At 42.6% G+C, this 17,867-nt stretch overlaps 2 protein-coding genes across 5 annotated transcripts in view; one reads left to right on the top strand and one right to left on the bottom strand.

Annotated features, from left to right (window-relative positions):
• Positions 1-10,564: 10,564 nt before the first annotated feature.
• SAYSD1 (SAYSVFN motif domain containing 1) lies at positions 10,565-12,929 on the top strand. The gene is made up of 3 exons (XM_065058159.1): positions 10,565-10,762; positions 10,843-11,135; positions 11,290-12,929. The coding sequence occupies exons 1-3, from the start codon at positions 10,604-10,606 to the stop codon at positions 11,450-11,452; spliced, it is 615 nt and encodes a 204-aa protein (XP_064914231.1). The 5' UTR covers positions 10,565-10,603; the 3' UTR covers positions 11,453-12,929.
• Positions 12,930-14,260: 1,331 nt separating this feature from the next.
• Positions 14,261-17,867, bottom strand: part of GLP1R (glucagon like peptide 1 receptor) — an 89,171-nt gene continuing 85,564 nt past the window's right edge. For 3 of the 4 annotated variants that reach the window (XR_010471546.1, XM_065058156.1, XM_013367424.3), the window contains one exon: positions 14,261-15,939. Coding sequence is in view for 2 of the 4 variants with exons in the window: in XM_065058156.1 (XP_064914228.1) it covers positions 15,772-15,939 (168 nt within the window). In the remaining 2 variants the exon portion in view is untranslated. The remainder of the gene's footprint in view (positions 15,940-17,867) is intronic. The other variant, XM_065058157.1, reaches the window with a different exon arrangement.

Here is a 17,867-nt window from a genome sequence, read left to right as displayed (position 1 = left end):
CACGAGAGATGATAGGGAGTTCCTGGAGCAATTTTCCAAATAAAAGACACTTTTTTTCTTGGCAATCCAAATATATTGCAAGAATGTTTCAGCGGAAGATTTTTCCTGTAGTGTGGTAATTCCGATCAGTGTGCTGAGGGAGACTTTCAAATAAGCAGAGGCTAGTTAGAGACAGGCTGCATCACTGTGTCCCATGAGGTGACCCAATAGCACTAATGTAGAGGTCACAGTCTCTGGTAAAGCTGCGCTTTGAAATTAAGCGCTTGCCCTGAGTCAAGCAGGGCTGGGATTTGAATGAGAGATCCTTCTTAGTTTATTGTCTTTCTTTTCTAATGTAAATGTCCTAATTATTTCAAGGCACTTCTTCCACTCTCTTTCCACCAAAAATAACCTTATCTTCCATTTAAAAAATACTGAGTTTGTGCCTGTAAGGAAAATGAAAACTTCTCTAAGATCAAAAGTTTCATTTTTTTCACTAAGCTCTACTGCAGTGTTACAGATGTGGAGCAGGAGATCAATGTTTGTGTCTCTAAGTTTGTTCCTGAATCTTTATCCCAACAGATGGTTAATTTATTAATTGTAGGTATTTTGAAATGAAGTAATAATGCCATCATAACACCATGAACTGCCTTTACCCTACTCTATTTGGCCTCTAGCACTTTCTCTAGGGTTGGTCTCACCATATGTAGCACATTCTGAAGAAATGAGCTGAACATGAAAACCTCCATGCTTTTTGTGTGTGGGACAGCATCACCCCTCTGCAGGTTTAGGGGATGCTTTCAATCGAAAAGTCCCCAAACATTCTGTTCTCCCTATTTTGTAGCTCTGAAAAAGCGAAGTATTTGTTGCAACTTGCCTTGAAGTTTGAGAAGCATTTACTCTTCAGCAAGTTGCTAGTGCAGGATCTACACCAGGCATGTCAAACTCATTTTCATTGGTTACTCCTACATTTATACAGTCCTAAAATTACATTTGACCTTTTGAAGGCAACCGCGAGGCTGATGTGGGCCGGGGAAAATGAGTTTTGCACCCCTGATCTACACAATTGCTGCTCCTTAGGACATCTGCCCCACCTACCCACCACCATGAGCAGCTTGACTCCAGGGCTGCCCTGCAGACACATGTGTGCGCTGGTGGACACAGGAGCCCTGGAAACGCTTCCTCTCCCATATAACGCCTTTTTGCTACCACCTAGTGGGCATAAGAAGGTGTGATAAAACAGACTAGTGGGGAGGCGGATGTCAGTAACAGGGAAAGAATGTGGAGAACTGTGTGCAGACATTTTCCCTGAATTTCTTTGCTGTAAGATTTTTGCTTTGCTGTTCCTGGGACCTGACCCCAATGCTGTTACTGTTGGGCCCTGGTGCTGTGCTGGAAGACCAAGGTAAGAGCAGTTTTAGGCTCTTATCTGAGATCAGCCTGCCATGATGCTACAGCTCCTTCACCTGGTGCTCCTAGGTGCCCGATGCTTGTGTTTAGCTGCTTTGGCGTGATGCGTGCTATAAAACTGCCTAAGATCCCAGAAGGTCCACAACACTGTTTATAGTGAAGGAAAGACCACAGCTGTCTTCTGACCCTGCACTGAGTTTCATCCAGAGATCAGAGGAACCTTTGCTTAATGTCCTAGGCCTTCATATGAAAGCCACATTCCAGGAGATGTCAGTCAGCAATAGCAAAACACCATAGCAACTTGTCTGAAGGCCACAGAACTGTACGTCAAGCCAAGAACCTTGATTTATATGCTGTGAAATGTGGCCCTTGGCCTAAAGAGATTACCATCTATTAAATGGAGAGAATACTTTTGTCTTAAACTGTATATATACATCAACACTGTAAGTGAAATAAAGTATTAACAGAAACGGTTATAATGAAGCATCTAGGTCTGGCTGGATGGAAGTGACCTTGGAAGCGTTATGGCCCTGCTAAGAGTTGAGGAGGGGACAGGAGGACCGAGGCTGTGATTTTGAACGTGGATTTCATTTTTCTGCAGTCAGCCAAGACTGAAGAACACAAAAACATAGAACGAAGAACAACAGGAGAGCGTATCAACCCCCTTGTGAAGCAAGGTTGAGGTGGAGTATGACAACCAAAGACAGACCCAAATCGTGATGTGTCTGGAGACATGGTACAAGTTCTGCCTGCAGGTAACAATGCATAGTAAATACAAGCATAGAGCAGATACCATTTTGCTCATTGTCTTAGGTTTTTTTTCAGGAATAAAAATAAGCAAACACTGAATTGAGACAATCAGATGGATCCTAGCACTAGGCCTGTACCTTCCATGAGGAATATTGGGCCAGACACTTGCTAATGTATGTGTATGCAGCGTTAGTGATTTTTATGCACCAGCCAATGCTCACTGAGAACCTAGTGAGTTCTGTTTTGTTTATTCATCACTGGTTTTGTTGTTTTACAATAAATCTGGGCAATATCAGGGCGCAAAAGCAATGCTGGGATAATTATGTGTTTGTCTCAAGAAAAATTCTATTCTTTCATGTATATGATCAGTATTTACTTTGCACTGCTCTACTTAAAATCACTTTTGTTCAAGAAAGTGAATGAGCATTAACACCCAATGTTTTAAAACCATTACCAGCAGAAAATATTATTTTAATGGATACATGAGAATTTTTCCCAGGGGGAGTGGGGTGGTGGTGGTGGAAGATGACAAAATTTCCTCTGCATAGAAAAAGCAATAGTTGTGAAACCTGAAATTAAACTCCAAAATCCATTTACTGAAACAGATATTAAATATACAGGAAGACTTGATCCATTTTTGACTCAATGCACCACATAAAGTTTCTAAAGAAAAGGATTTTCTTGGTACTTGTCCAGAGTTCTGTTTTCAGTATCCCACAGTCTGGAGGTGTGGATGCTTTTGTGTAGATTACAATAACATAAATCAAATGTATTTCACTCTGTTCATGTGTGAGTGAATTAAAAACAACTTGAGATCTATCAGATCAGTTCTGCAGCAAATAAGTCCATGCCTACAAATGCATCATTAAATGTACGTGTGATTTTACTTTTAGTTTTTAGTTGATCCCAGAAACACAAACAAATGCCCATCCTAGAAGGGGCAACAGGAATTAGAGAAAGAGGGAGTGTATACTCATCTGATGTAACGTAAATTTTGCTTCAGTCCCTGGTCCTGAAACTAAATCCCTTCAGGACCCTGTAGTCGATGCACAAATGTGTCTTTGGGAGATCAGTTTCAGAAGTGGCTGCGTCTGCAGCAGGGAAATGGAGGTGTCATCTCGACTTATTTTGTGCAGTTTTCCAGTGTCAGCTGTATGCATTACAGAAGTGAAGATTAAAGCTTTCTAGCTCTTGGGTTTGTCAGTCAGAGAGTGGGTTTTAGAAACATATGTTGCAATTCAGTCCGCATGTGATAGAAACCACTTTTATTGAAAGAGAAGGTGTATTTTGAAAGTTCAATCTTATCTCACAGAAGCAGATGGCATAGATTTAAAATTTCAGTTCTAGTTAGATCCCAAAAAATAAACTAATCTGAACTGTGGAATATTACAGTCATTTACAAAACCATAAAATAGAAATAAATCACAAGGCAGTCACAGTCCTTCTAAAATGAATTTAAAATTATGAACCAAATATTCTGGCAGCTTTTTTCCAGGCAAGGTAAAACTACTGAGATTAATACAGACATCTTTAAGGTAATAATCTAAAATGACAGTAGAGGGTGCTATCATTTCTCCTTCGATTCATAGTGTCATGACTGAGTGTGTGGCTCTCTCAGCCCTCGAGCTGTTACTTTCAGGAACCTTCAAAAAAACCCAAATTCTGAAATTCATTAGAAGTTATCCAAAAGGGAGTTAGAGACCACAGACAGAGGAAGAAAGTATACACTGGTACGTATTTAAGGCTAGAATTCAACTTCCAAATGTGAAGGTTCTGCAACAAGCACTTCAATTTTGCAAAACTAAAACGTAGAGAGTTTTGCTGTTGTCTGTTTCTCTTTTCTCTAGAAACATGAATGTCAGACCTTTTAATCTCTAATATTTCTACCTCATTACTTCATACCTTACCTTCTACAGACCGTTGCCCTTACTGAACTGCTCAAAAAGAAATGATAAAATGATATTGCTAAATGTTTGCAATGTCCTGCCTATGAAAGTCACTTAGTTAACCTTTGGAAGAACTGACAAAAGAAGGTATTGCATCCTTTGCTGCCCTCTGAGATAAACAAATGTTACAGAAACAGTCTTCGAGTCTTTTCTGCCATCTGAAATCTCTACTTAACCAGTACTTATGACTCATGGTTTCCTTGGATTTGGGTTTTCCCTGCCTTCCTTTTGAAGCTTGATTGCTCAAAGCATGGTCTGTGAGGCCCTGGTCAAGCAAAGTACGTAACCTCTGGTCCAGTTTGACTGAAGTGAATAGGTAGCTCAGGCGTGAGGTTATATGCTGAACTTGCTGCTGAGGGTGCAATGCTGAGTGTCCTTCAGGATAAGCCCCAAAATACCAAAACACAGCCCATGGTTTCCAAACTTACTAGAAGCACTAGAGTACTCTTCATTCTCTTATTGCTCTGAAACCAGCCAGACTCAGTTTTGAACTTGTCCTAAATAAGTAGGACATAAACATGCATAAGGTACAAAATTTGTGGGAAATACGGTATAATAAACAGAAGCAATTTTGTGTGAGGCCTGCAGGTCTCATCAAGCAGATGGCAAGGTATGAGCTCAGTTTTGTTCATCAGAAGATATCATCTCAACACCATTGTAGTTCTGGCAAATTTCCCACTGACTTCCGTAGCAGCAGGATTTCACATCACAGGAAAGCTGAGGGTCTGGCTCAGTGTCTCCATTTCCCTCAGAAGCCCTGAAGTATCTCTGTCCTCACCACTGCTGTTCTTACATGAATTCTATTGTCCTTCTCTCCTACCTGGGCATTCACCTAGTCCCACCTGACTGGGCTCTACACCTCAGATTTTGTGTCTTGATAGCTAACCAGAGGAGACTGCTGGTGAGTCTGCTGGCTATAGTGCTTGCTATGGGTCTGTGAAGAACTGGGTTGTTTCTGGGCTTAGAGTCAGGCCCAAGCCATGGATATAAACCCAAGAGAAAGCAGTAACTGGTGGAAGACTGAGGATTTTCCACTTTTGAAGATGTCAGAAGTAGGTTTCTGCATTATGTCTTGGATTTTGAAATACCGAATAGATTTTTTTGCAAGTCAGGGTTGGCAATGTGTTTCATTCAAGGAGTTATTAACCTGTTTCATAGGCAAAGTTGCCTCTTACTAGCTTTCAGCAGTTAGCAAATGCTGTCTTTCTGTGAGTCTTTTATGGATTTAAGACCTACTTAGATCTTGCATCTTTTTTCCATTCTGCCTCACATAGGCTTTGCTTCCAGATCTTTATTCCATTTATCAGAATAGAAAAATACTCTAGCCCTAGCACCTGGTATACCTGCCTGTCTCAGGGGTGTAGGTGCAGTCTCACCCCACTTGGTTTGTTTCTAGGCAAATGATTTTTATCAGCAAGAGCCTGAGGCTCCAACCAGTGGGCAGGAACACACGTTGCCAAGTGTGATGAGAGCTCAGTGCTCTTGGGTGATGATTTGCCCTATCACATAGGGCAAAGATGTGAAGGCATGAGAAAAGGTTTTTGCAAAGCCTTTCTGTGCATTCTGCTCCTCTAAAAATTAAACTTGTCAGCGCTCTGCTCCTCTTCGCATTTTTGTGGGAGTGGCTCTGTAAAACCAATAGTCAACACGAGCATTAAAGTTTACAGTGTACTCTTACTAAAGGCTTCTGAAAAGAAAGTGTGTAGGTATGTGAGGGGGTAATATATTTCTCTTTCGTCTTCCTGACTCTTTATTCACCTTCTGGTGTATAACATTTTCTATATTTTAAACTCTGATGGACTGGAAGGAAATAGGTGTGGAACCAGAACTGAGATCTAGAATCAGGTTTAAGATGTCCTCTCATATTTGCTTTACTTCATATTCCCTGTCTGTGAAACGAGGGAACTGCTGTTACAGCATCTAGTTAGGCATTGTTGTGGTTAAGTGCTGTGAAAACCCAGAATAAAAAAATATTCATGTCAAGCCCAAAGAGTCTTATGTATTTCCAACTTCACGGAAGTGCTTTGATAGTTAATTTACAAAGTTAGGGTTTTTTAAGTTTTGAGAAGAGTGGACTGGTTAAACCAAATATAACAACGTTGACAGATCAGAGAGACAAATCAGGCTTCCTTTCACTTCAGTTATAGTGAATTTCAGGTGGCAGCTGCATTATTGCCCACTCTGTATGACAAAAATCAAAACACAGTATTCTGACCTTTTGAAGTTCTGTAACAGTTTTCAAAATTTTGGCTTTCAAAGAAGAGCAAAGCTATGAATATGGCAAAACAATCCCAGCTAGAATGCTCATGGGGTGTTATCTTCTAAATATAATAAAGTAGCTTATGTCTCTTTTCTGTTACAATGATTTCACTAAATATCTGACATTTACAGCTGGCATTGTACCAGTGAGGGATACTTACTGTGCTCTTTTCTCAAATTGAAGTTTCCCATGAAATTATAAGGAACATTTCAGAGTTGTGACAGAATTATTAATAATTCTGCTTTGCCCATGTTTTAATGTCTTTAAATATAGAGCATTTCAGCATATAAAGCAGTAACATAAATGCTAGTATCTCAGCGCTTTTTAGCATACACTGCTGAATATACAAATGCACGCTTTTGGAGACCACAGAGATGTGAAAATCTGCAATTCAGAACCTAAACTCATTCAATAAAAAGACAGACAAAAAATTTCCTTTACGTCTGAAAGCAAAGTACCCTGACGCTGTTATTTTAGGAAATAAAATTAATGAACACTTTTTACAAAGGAAGCAGCTCTTCTCTGCATTTTAGAACTGATTAGCAAATGGATATGCAGAAAGCTCTGTAGGGTATTAAACAAGTATGAATCTGTACACTTCAATCTATTTTATACGTGTTCTCCAAGACCTCAACAACTAAAGCTAATGTTCCCTCAGCTCCATTGAACTAATTAAGCTAGGTCGTTACATTAATAATGCTTTGCCCTTCTGTCTGCATTTATGGCACTTAGCAAGTCAGCGTGTGTGTGGGTGCTTATCTCATGAAGGAGAAAGCTCCTGTCAATGAATTAGATTAATCCATCAAGAGAATTAATGCGACTTGATTAGTGTTGATACATCTGAAAAAGCTGGTGTGCATGAACAGTTATCTGCAGCTGTAGGAATAACAACACTCCAAACCACTGACCAAGGGCCTGAGCTATTGAATAAAGAGGTTGCTGATGCCAAGACGTGGTGACGGGCTGCTGCTGTGATAAATGCAAAGGGTGCCACAGGATCTGAATGTCGCTGTCAACACTCAGTTTAATTCAGTTGGGTTGGTATTGTGCCACAAATAGTTCTAATGCCTTCTGTCATGCAAAAATATCTCCCCAAGTTAGTTTTCAGTTCTCTTGCTTCCTTAACGAGCATGAAAGAGCAGAGTCACTTGCAAATTAAGTAAGAAAAACTCTGCAGTCACCCTCCAAAAATAAAAGATTGACCGCGCTTTGGACATGGCTGTGTTGGTTTTCTTGTTTTGTCAGTTCTTTCAGCAGCCACTTCATCTCCATCAGTGCTCTTGCTGATGGAGAGCCATACCCAAGGTCACTAATGGTTTGAAAGTTCCCTATTACTGCAAAAGTAGTCCCTTAAGCCAGTGATAACTGGCTGAAAGCAGAACGCAAAAACTCTTCTGTGTCACAAGTATTAAAATGTAATGAAAATTTGATAACCGGGATAAAGGAAAATATTTCAAAATTGCTGAAGTGGAAACATATGAAGAAAAATACATTTTCCTCTTGGCAGAAAGAAATATGCATGTGGGTTTCTTTGCATTACAGACATGACAATTATGATTTAGCATGAAACCGAGTTAAAAAAATCACAAGTTTTTAAAGTTATCTTAATGCTGCCTCCTAAAAGGAGGGCCGTTCCAGAATTTCAGTTATCGAGAATGCAGCATTAGCGATCTATCAACAGCACCCAGCATATTTGATTAGTCATTGACTTAGCTGCAGCAAAGGGGAGCAAGACTTGGCTCATAGTCTCACACCTACAAAAAGTCTATATTCAATTTCATTTTCTCATACATAGTTAGAAAGGCATTGCCCAGCTCAAGAGTTCCAGCAAGGTGTCCTTCAGCCTCTCCATGTTACCCCTGCCCTCCCAGCCACTGGCTGAAGATCCAAAGACTAGGCTTGGTGAACTGCCTATGACCTTTGTAAGCACCGGAGTAGGGAACAAATTGTCCAGGAGGTTTGTTAAACAAATAAACGCAACTAAGTGTCTATTCAGTTAAGCTGTTTGTTTAAAAACAGGATATACTGAAGTCATTTAAGACTTTATGGATACAAATTTGTTTAGATATTTGTCTGCAGTGTAACACTCATTTACAGATGAGGTTACTGAAGTGACTTAGGCTTCAAAGGCACAAGTCATGGTATGCTTTCACATGTTTCCTAACAACGCATGGCAATATAGGTGGCCTGACACAGCTGTAAAACAGCTATTTGGATGCACAACAGCAAGTATGTACTAAAACCAGTACATTTGGAATAAAATCTGAATGAAACTGAATCGCTGGGTGCAGCTTGCAAAGGTGGTATCAAACTCAAGTATAACCATTAGTTTGACTAACAATGCATGTGGAACATAACATGTGGAATTACCCAGCACTCCCTGGAGGAGCTGTTTTCATGAACAGTAGTACAAGAGGAAGGAAAAAAAAAAAACAAAATAAAATCATGTCCCGTGCGTGCTACCTTAAAACATTTTTGACTGTTATTTCAAAATCAAATTTCCACAAGTAAAGAGAAAAATGTCATACACTGTGGCAGTTTTTTGCAAAGTCGGAAGGTTAAAAGAAAGTTATTTTGTAACCAAGCATAAAATAGGCATTTGAAAAATGATTTCGTTAGAAAAAAACACAATTTTTTCCACATTAAGATAACTTAAGAACACCCAAATTGATTTTTATTAGACTTCTCATATTCACTTCTGAGCTGACACATGCAAGAGATATTCAGCCCTAAAGGTCACTTCTGAGAAAGCTATAAGTAACTGGAAACAGCACTGCAGGATGAAATGATGTCTCATCGCTAACTATTACTGCTGGAGAGTGATAAATATTTTACTCCTGAGGCTAAGAGCTGGCTCCTGTAAATAAATTTCTATTTCTCGGTTCTACTGATAGCTGAAAGATGATCATAGAATCACAGAATCATTTCAGTTGGAAGTGACACTCAGAATCATTGAGTCCAACCATAACCTAAACTAGCTCTAGCACTAAGCCATGTCCCTAACAACCTCATCTAAATGCCTTTTAAACACCTCCAGTGCTGGTGACTCCACCACTTCCCTGGGCAGCCTGTTCCAACGCCTGACAACCCTTTCTGTGAAGAATTTTTTTCCTAATATCCAATCCAAACCTCCCCTGGTGCAACTTGAGGCCATTTCCTCTTGTTGTATCACTTGCTACTTGGGAGAAGTGACCAACACCCTCCATGCTACAACCTCCTGGTTGTAGACAGCGATAAGGTCTGTGACAGAGATGATTTCCCCTATTTTGATTTTTTGTTTAAAGAGAGCATGGGACAGCCCAGCCACGTTGTAGGACACATCCCTGCTGAGGGTCGCTGATGAGGCCCGCAGGCCTGTATTGGAGGGAGCGTCTCCCGCCTGCTTCTCCGTGGCAGCCACCTTGGGTAGGCCAAGCGAGCAGGGCTGCTGGCCATGCCCAGCACAGCTGCCCTTGGCCACCACGCTGCCCCTGCCCTGGCTGCTCGGCGCTTCTCAAAAACAGCCGCTCGAATGCCCAGTGCAGATGTTGCTAGTCACCCTGGCTGCTGACGCATCAGTCACGCTCTACAGGCTTTGGTCACCTCATGCTTTGTTCTCTCCTGCTCCTTTTTCTTCCTGGTGTTCATACAAGTAATTAAGGTTTAGATATCATAGAATCATGGAATGTCCTGAGTTGGAAGGGACCCACAAGGATCATCGAGTCCAACTCCTGTCCCTGCACAGGACAACCCCACAGTTCACACCATGTGTCTGAGGGCTTGTCCAGTCTCTTCTTGAACACTGTCAGGCTTGGGGCCGTGACACCTCTCTGGGAAGCCTGTTCCAGTGCTCCACCACCCTCTGGGTGAAGAACCTTTTCCTCATGTCCAACCTAAACCTCTCCAGCACATCTTCCTGACATTCCCTTGGGTTCTGTCATTGGTCACTAAAGAGAAGAGTTCGGATACAGGAGTGGGAAAAAAAATATAGGGAAGGTCTTTGGTGATTTTCAGCTTTTCTCCAGAGCTAAATGGCAGGCACGGCTACCACTCTGGAAGAGGAAAGGCGGGGAGCAGCTGATTGCGACTCCCTGAGATTTGGGCCGAGGAGCCCCCGCTGCCTCCCCGCTCCGCCCCCTCCCCGGCCCCACCGCCCCCCAGGACCGGCCCGCAGGGCGGCGCGCGCTGCCCGGCAACCGCTGCCCCCGGGGCGGGGCGCTTCTCGGCTCCGCCCCTCACTTAAACGTCACGCGAGCCCTTGCGCAGGCGCGGCGCGGCCATGGCGGCCGCCGTGGAACGCCGGCTGGCGGAATTCCGGGCTGTCCGCGGCAGCGCCGCCGTCTCGCCGCGCCCCGCGGAGCCGCTGGGGAAGGCCGCTGCTCCAGAGCCCGCCGGAGAACAGCAGGCTGCCGCGGCGGGGCCGGGCGGCGGCGCTCAGGTGAGCGCCGAGGTGGGCGGGGCGGGGCCGTGTGGCGGCGGGTTGGTGCTTGACGCCACGTCTCGCTGCTGCCTCCGCAGGCCCGTCCTGGCGGGGAGGCGGTGGCGGCTCCGCTGTGGGCGCGTCCGCTGCTGCTGAAGGTGCTGCTGTGGGCGGTGCTGCTGGCGCTGTTTGCCGAGCTGGAGCTGGGGCTGCCCTACTTCGTCCTTTCCCTGCTCTACTGGATGTACGCCGGCACCCGCGGCCCCGGCGAGCGGCGGCGGGGAGAGCTGAGCGCCTACTCCGTCTTCAACCCCGGCTGCACCGCCATCGCCGGGACGCTGACGGCCGAGCAGCTGGAGCGGGAGCTGTATTACCGGCCCGCCGCCGGGAGGTAGCGGCCGGCCCGGCGGGGACAGCCGTTTTGCGGCCCCCCCGCTGCCTCCACCCCTCCGAGCCACGGACCCGAGGAAGGGCTGGGGGAGGAGGAGGGGGTTCTCTCTATGCAAAACACCGCTTGCGCCTTAGTCCTGGCCCTCTCTCCCCAGACGCGGTCCGGTCCCGAATAAAGCCGTGGCAAATCCCGCGCTGTGGTCTCGTTTCCTGGGGCGCTGTCAGCAAAGCCCCGGGCAGCTGGTTTGGCCGCTGCTGCAGCAGCACCGAGGGACACGGCCTGGTCACAGCGGGAGCTGCCAGCGGGTCGGCTGGTGAATTTCAGCCCCTGCTGACCTTTGGCAGCAGTATCAGGAAGGCTGAAGTTTGACAGCACATTTAGCGGAATGGTTAACTGCTTTTCTTCCCTGCACTGTCTAGAATCCTCTTGCTGAAGAAAAGACATGAAGCACCATCCATATACCTAAAATAGGCTGCTGCTTCTGTTTGCAGTCTTGTTTTTCATCTAACACAAACATCCGATTTTAATGCAGATCTCTGTTTGCTTTGTATTACTGCTTTCATGTTTTGTAATTTAAGCAAAAAAAGACTTATTATTATTCCTGGCAGATAACACATGATTTTCTTTAAACTTAATTTAGAGAACTCTTAGGGTCAGTGTGCAGCAGACATGGAAATGCAAGAGGCCCTCAGACAGAAAGAGGGATTTGCCCCGTTGTTGGATACAGTCCTTTTCACACAGCACAGCTGTTGATGCTGCTCACCATCATCCCACAGACTGTCAGGTGTTCTATGATCTACCAGCATTTTTAGTTTATAGATCATTGTGTTAAATCACTAAAAGTCTTAGTAAAGAGGAGCTGGTAGAACTTCTGGGTGTGAGGACTGAGTTGAGAAGAAGAGTCACAAATTGGTCTTTCAAATCCTGTTTCATTGTGCCTTTTCTAATTTAATAGTTACACACCATGTTCAGACTTGCCACAAGTTTCATCATTGGTTGGGGAAACAAAAGGAAGTGTTTTGAATTTAATTGGACTGGAAAGAGAAACAAAAGTAATATATTTAACACTGCTAAGCATCAATCAGTAGCTCTCCACAGCACTCTCTTAGCTTCTATATTGGTCTGTTATGTGAATTCCAAATGTTCCTATTTAAAGCCAAACACAGAATTTTTGGATTTGCACGTATTTCTCTGGTAAAGACCCTTCAGTGTTCTCACTATTCTTACCGGTTCCTTATGAGTCTATACAAGTAATGTACAGCATTTTGGTTTTGATTAACAAAGCCTCTGCAGGTTCAAAGGCCTCTATGAAGTAGACACAGAGTTGCAAAAAGCTTTGTTTCCTTGGAAGAACCATGACTGTGAGTCCTCTCATTCTTAAAAAGTATTCCAATTGTGTAGTAAGAAGGGCTCAGGTGATACTTAAATATACCAGTGAGTGACAATTTTGTGAGTTGAAACTTTATTAACAATAATAAAAATAAACATCAGCATAGTGTTCATGGGGAGCTGATAATCTGACATATTGTACAGTTCAGTACTGTGGGTATTTTTTAAAACAAGGAAATGCATGCAAATAAATATTAAATATAAGGTAACATCCACGACATTATAAAACATTATAGCAGCAATGATGGAAATAAAGTTTTCATTTGCTATAAACTCTAGTTACATTATGTCCAGGTGAATTTATAGACTCTTCTATTTAATGCTTCATGAAACAAGTTACCACAATAACTGAGCATGAAGCTGAAAGGCACAAGTAATAAAAATTCACACAGTTCATCTGTTCCAGTGCTTTGTGTTGGTTTGTTTATTTCATACTACTCAAATAACTGCACATTATAAATTCTGTGATAGAGATGACATGAATAACAACAAAGGCTTGTAAAGGTTTTACTGAAGTAGATAAAGTATGATGGAGAAATTGGTGTTTAGGCCTTGCTGAAAGTATTTTTCAAAATATATGATTAGTGTAATTCTGCTTTGGTGGCAATTACTTTCACTGAGTTGTTCTGTCAGTACTTGGAGGGGATTTAAAAAGGTTTGAAGGAGTGCTTAATCAGAGACGGGGAAAAAAACAATTCTACCACAACCCTCTGCTTGGCTAAGATCTTACTTTGTCATCTTACTTTTCTCTTGTATTCTAACAAGGCAAAAGTTACCAAGGTAAGTTTGTCATCTGGTGCTGGAGCCATTCTTGTGGCCCCAAAGCCCTCAGTTCCTAAGTAACTGGGAGGGACAAGAAGAGCCTAGTAATTCAAAGCATGTCAAACTGTTGAAAGCATCTTGTGACAGCAACTAAGTACTGGTTTGTAACCACACATGTAAATACTTTCTATTCCTATGTCTTCCATAATTCCTGTTTTCATAGCAAAACTATAATCTTGCTAACAGCTGTGCAAGTAGCAGAAACATTTTGGCAGGTTTGCACACAACTAAGCAGGGCTCTGGAAAACTAGCACCCACTCTTCAATATTCATGAGTGAAATTATTCCCTTCAGTGTGCATTATCATACAGCTGTAAATTTCATCTGTCATCTTGGTGCCTTTTCACCTACCAGTGACTAACTTTATTAGTCTTTTCCTATTTAAAGCACTTAAGGGTAGATGTTAAATAGAAACATCGAGCACACTCTCTACATACTGGAAGCTAATTAACTAAATTGCAGGACAGCAGTTGACATACGCACATAGTAATCATGTATTGTATTGATGGTCACACAACATAGAAGCTAGTTATTAAATTTATAGAAGAACCTGAGGTGCTTCATTCCAAGGTCAGCTCTGCAACCCATGTTAGGAAGGGAAGGCCTGGAAAGGGCCCGTGTAGAAGCCAGCATGCTAAATGTACGTAAGCCAGCCTGAGACCTGTGGCGGATTTCTACAAACGTGTCTGACTTCCTCCCCCCTGGAGCACAATTACAAGCATCATAGCAGAAGAAGGTAACCAATCCTCTCTAATTCAATTCTAACCTGATGATTGCAATACTAATCCACCCTGTTGGCAATTTGGATTCTAATACAATGATTAAATAATCTCATGCAAAGCAATCTAGCTTCAGGCAGGAAAGATGCCGAATTACATCCCAGAATATCCAGTCCACTTTCTTGGCAATGGAGGCTGTGAATGCAAGTGCAAAGAAAGATTTGAAAAATCAGGGTTGTGTTGTGTTTTTTTTTTTTAATCTCTGCTGAGTAGTCTAACTGCTACACCATGGAAGTTACTTATTACAGGATGTCTACAGATGGGGATATTCTCAGAGCTAGTTTTGGCATCTTGCCTCTTTGCTGTAAATGGAGCCTGAATAACAGCCAAGTAAAGACAGGCAAAGTATGTTATTAAGTGATGCAATTGGTCACGTGCTGCTGGTAAGTATACCTCTGTTTTTCCCCAGCAACTCCAGTAAACATCAGGGTGGGTAACATAATGAGCGGTGTAGATGAATTCATTGCAAGAGCCTTCGCAGTTTTAAACGAACAGACAAAAGCCTGTTGAGTTTAGGACGGCGTTTGAGGGGATTGTTTGAACCCCGCTGCTGGCCGCAGGCTGTGGCGGAGGCGGTGGGCAGCCCACGGGCGGGGGCCAGGCGCTGTCCGCGGTGCTGAACCCTCCGCCTCCGCCACAGCTGCTGTCCCGCCACCGGGAGTGCAGCCCCTGCGGGTGTCTCCCGCCGGGAGAGAACGAACAAGGCTGGAGGAGACAGAAAAGTGAGCCCACACTGTGAACTACCCAATTTTCCAAGTTGGTGACGTCTGGTAAGAGCAGCTGTGGCCACAAGCTGGCTTCTGTGTGTTTGTACCCACAAGAAGCGGAGTATAGCTTAGGAAGATAATGTCCTCTTGAAGTACAAGTCATTGTCCTGTCCCTGTTAACACCTGTGTGCCAAATGCAGAGGCAGAGTACTGTATAAAAATGGAAGGGCTGTGTATTCAATGGATATTTCCATCTGTGTCAACAGACCTAATATGCACCTATTAATAGCAGAAGAAGCCCCTACCAGATACTGGGTTTATTTTTTTTCCGAGTGACACCACACTACCTGCTGTATTGATAGACCTTCACATTACTGTTTTTCACCCACCCAGAAAACAGGTGAGCATATTTTCAACTTTAACTCTGGGAAACTCTTAGTACAAAACCGATTCTTCCCTAAAACGCAAGTTGTGTCCCACTGAGATTTCTTTTTTTTTTTTGTAAAAGTGCTGATAACACCTTGCCTTACCCCATAAAAGCTTAAATGTATTTTTTGGCAATAATCATATTTTGTATCCTTGTAATTTAATCATTCAATCACTCAGCTCACCCACTCAACAGTAATAAGCCATTGACCCTGTGGTCTCAGACTGGATCAATGCTATGCTTAACTTTTGGACACCTGGAGGCCTTGTGTGCAAATAGGAAGGAACTCTTTTAACTTACTTTAGATGTGATCAATTTTTCCTCTGATGTGTTGATTACATTAGCAGATTGCTTTCCCTAGAAACCTTTGTCCAACAGCCTGCAGGCAATGAGCAGCATATGCTTAAGTTTCTTGCTGGAGATGCCATACTTAAGCCACTTGCTTGGGTATTTAAGGGTTTTCAGGTATATTATACAGTTCATTGCTCTCAGTCTCGTTCACCTGCAGAAATCTTAGCTGAATGTGGCCTGACAAGTGGCAGCATAGACACTACTGCCTACTGTGCCTCCACTGCTGATGCTGTTGGCCGGACACTTCAGAGGTTTCATACTGTTGTCTCTCTGGACATACAAATGTTCCAATCTCCAGCGCTCCCAGGTTTTCCGAAACTCCATCTGAACCTAACAGAAGGAAAGCAAAAGGAATGAAATTGGAACAAATCAGACCTTTAAATGACTCCATTAGAAAAGAGCAAGCCAAAAATAAAGATACCATACTACTGAGAAAATCTGGCAATGCTATAAACCTGCAATATTATTGCTTCAAATTATCCAATTATCTCATTAGTCCATTGTAGGTTATTCCCTATTTAAAATAATGACAGCATCCACTTGTACTTGTAGAAATAAAGCTCTTTTATGTGCCAGGAAATCTCACCTTCATTATTTTATTCTAAATTGCATTCAGCTACAATACTGAACGTACTCTATGCCCTACCAGAACTAACAATTAAGTTGATTTTGCTTATCAGTCATGAAATGACTGCAAAGACTGGCTTCCCACTGAATATTGTCACCATGAGTATTCTTAAGAGTTCTAGCTTCTGGTTTGATTTAAACAATATTATAGTTTGGATTATTTTTGTTCTTTGAATATTTATGTTTTTTTATTCCATACAAAAATGAAGATTTATTGCAAATTGAAAAGCCAACAATTAAGCATGTTAAAGACTGTACTGTCCTTCCTCTTTTTAAATAACAATTACAGTATCTCATTCCAGATACTAGGGTTTTTTTTTTTAAGTTACAAAATACACTCATCCAGTTGCAGGTTCTGGGTTAAACTGTGTAATCTATGTACTCGTTTGGAAGTTTATCTAGGGTCTTGTAACTGCTAAGCAATAAGAGAATTCAGATCTTCCTGTTCCATGGGCAAAGTTTTTGCCTCTTGATGAAGTAAGAACTTCCATTAGCTTTTAAAACATAAGGCAGAGGACATAAAATTGAACCTTTATTACTCTATTTAGAAAAAGGCAGGAGTGCAACTACAGTAATCAATTCACTATGGTGTGTGCTTCAGCCTGGAAGCAAGTTCACTATAGGTGGGACACTCAAGTGTCCTTCTCTGAAGAGTTGTTTTTTGTTTCCTTTTAGGGTCCAGTACTGACCACCAAGAGACTAAATACATTGATGATAGTTCCAGCACAAGCTGGCTGCTGAAACCTTCATGCTCTGAGGGAAACTTCCTAGGGAACCAGCTGTTGTATGTTTGTCTTGTTCCTTGTAAAATACCCAATCTGCGAGGCAGCCCTACAAAAAGCAGCAAAGCCTTACACAACCAACTGTCTTCCCTTGGTGCTTACCTCAAATGGGGCTTGTCCACTCTGGGCTACAGCCCTTATACTAACTACTATTCTGGTGGGTACCGGCTGTATCTCTGCATTTCTGACAATGGAATGTGTCCCTCTGGTGTCACAACCAAATGGGACAGAAGAAAAGATGCTGAGACAGAAGCTTGCATTTTACTGTGATAACTGGGGGTCATTGTGTCAAAAGTTGCACAATGACACCAGAAAAAGACAGTGTATCTGAGATAGCTTGGTATAGAAGAATGACAGAGAACAGCCCAGGAACAGTGAAATGCAGGGACTGTACTGTCTGCAGGAGAAGAACTGACTGTATGCTAACTCAGTACTTGGTACCTTTTGTGGGCATGGAAAACAGCTGTTTTAATAGGCAGCACTGGGAAGAAGCAGTTGTAGACATTTACAGGCACATCCTGAAAGCAAGCATGAATTTACTTACTGACAGAGTAAGTCAATGAGCAATAGAAATTGGTATTTTAGAATCAAAGGGAGGAAATGAGTCTTCAGTCTGGCTGGACATGACAGGCTGTATCCTAGAGCTATGACACAAATAGCCTGCAAGATTGAAATGAAGTGAATGGGAAGACTTGAACAACAGACTGTATCAGAGATGATGTCTTAGGAATGGAACTGAATGACAGAACATTAGTTTTCTCTCCAGAGGTCAGGAAAAGGGTAAAGAGCAACTCTGCTTTCTGTGTTGAACTGAGTTTTTGCCTAGGCAGCTGTGAATGTGTGACCTAT

The sequence above is a fragment of the Columba livia genome, chromosome 3 (assembly GCF_036013475.1).
Source record: "Columba livia isolate bColLiv1 breed racing homer chromosome 3, bColLiv1.pat.W.v2, whole genome shotgun sequence".
Lineage (NCBI taxonomy): Eukaryota > Metazoa > Chordata > Aves > Columbiformes > Columbidae > Columba > Columba livia.
Note: the sequence above shows the minus strand (reverse complement) of the source record. Positions and strands in the feature narration are given on the sequence as shown.

What these genes read in the sequence shown, in the direction of transcription:
- SAYSD1 (XM_065058159.1), top strand. Translation starts at nt 10,604, where the DNA reads ATGGCGGCCGCCGTGGAACGCCGGCTGGCGGAATTCCGGGCTGTCCGC. An exon ending in GGCCGGGCGGCGGCGCTCAG is followed by an intron (nt 10,763 to 10,842) that starts GTGAGCGCCGAG and finishes CTGCCTCCGCAG; the next exon opens with GCCCGTCCTGGCGGGGAGGC. An exon ending in TACCGGCCCGCCGCCGGGAG is followed by an intron (nt 11,136 to 11,289) that starts GTAGCGGCCGGC and finishes CTCTCTCCCCAG; the next exon opens with ACGCGGTCCGGTCCCGAATA.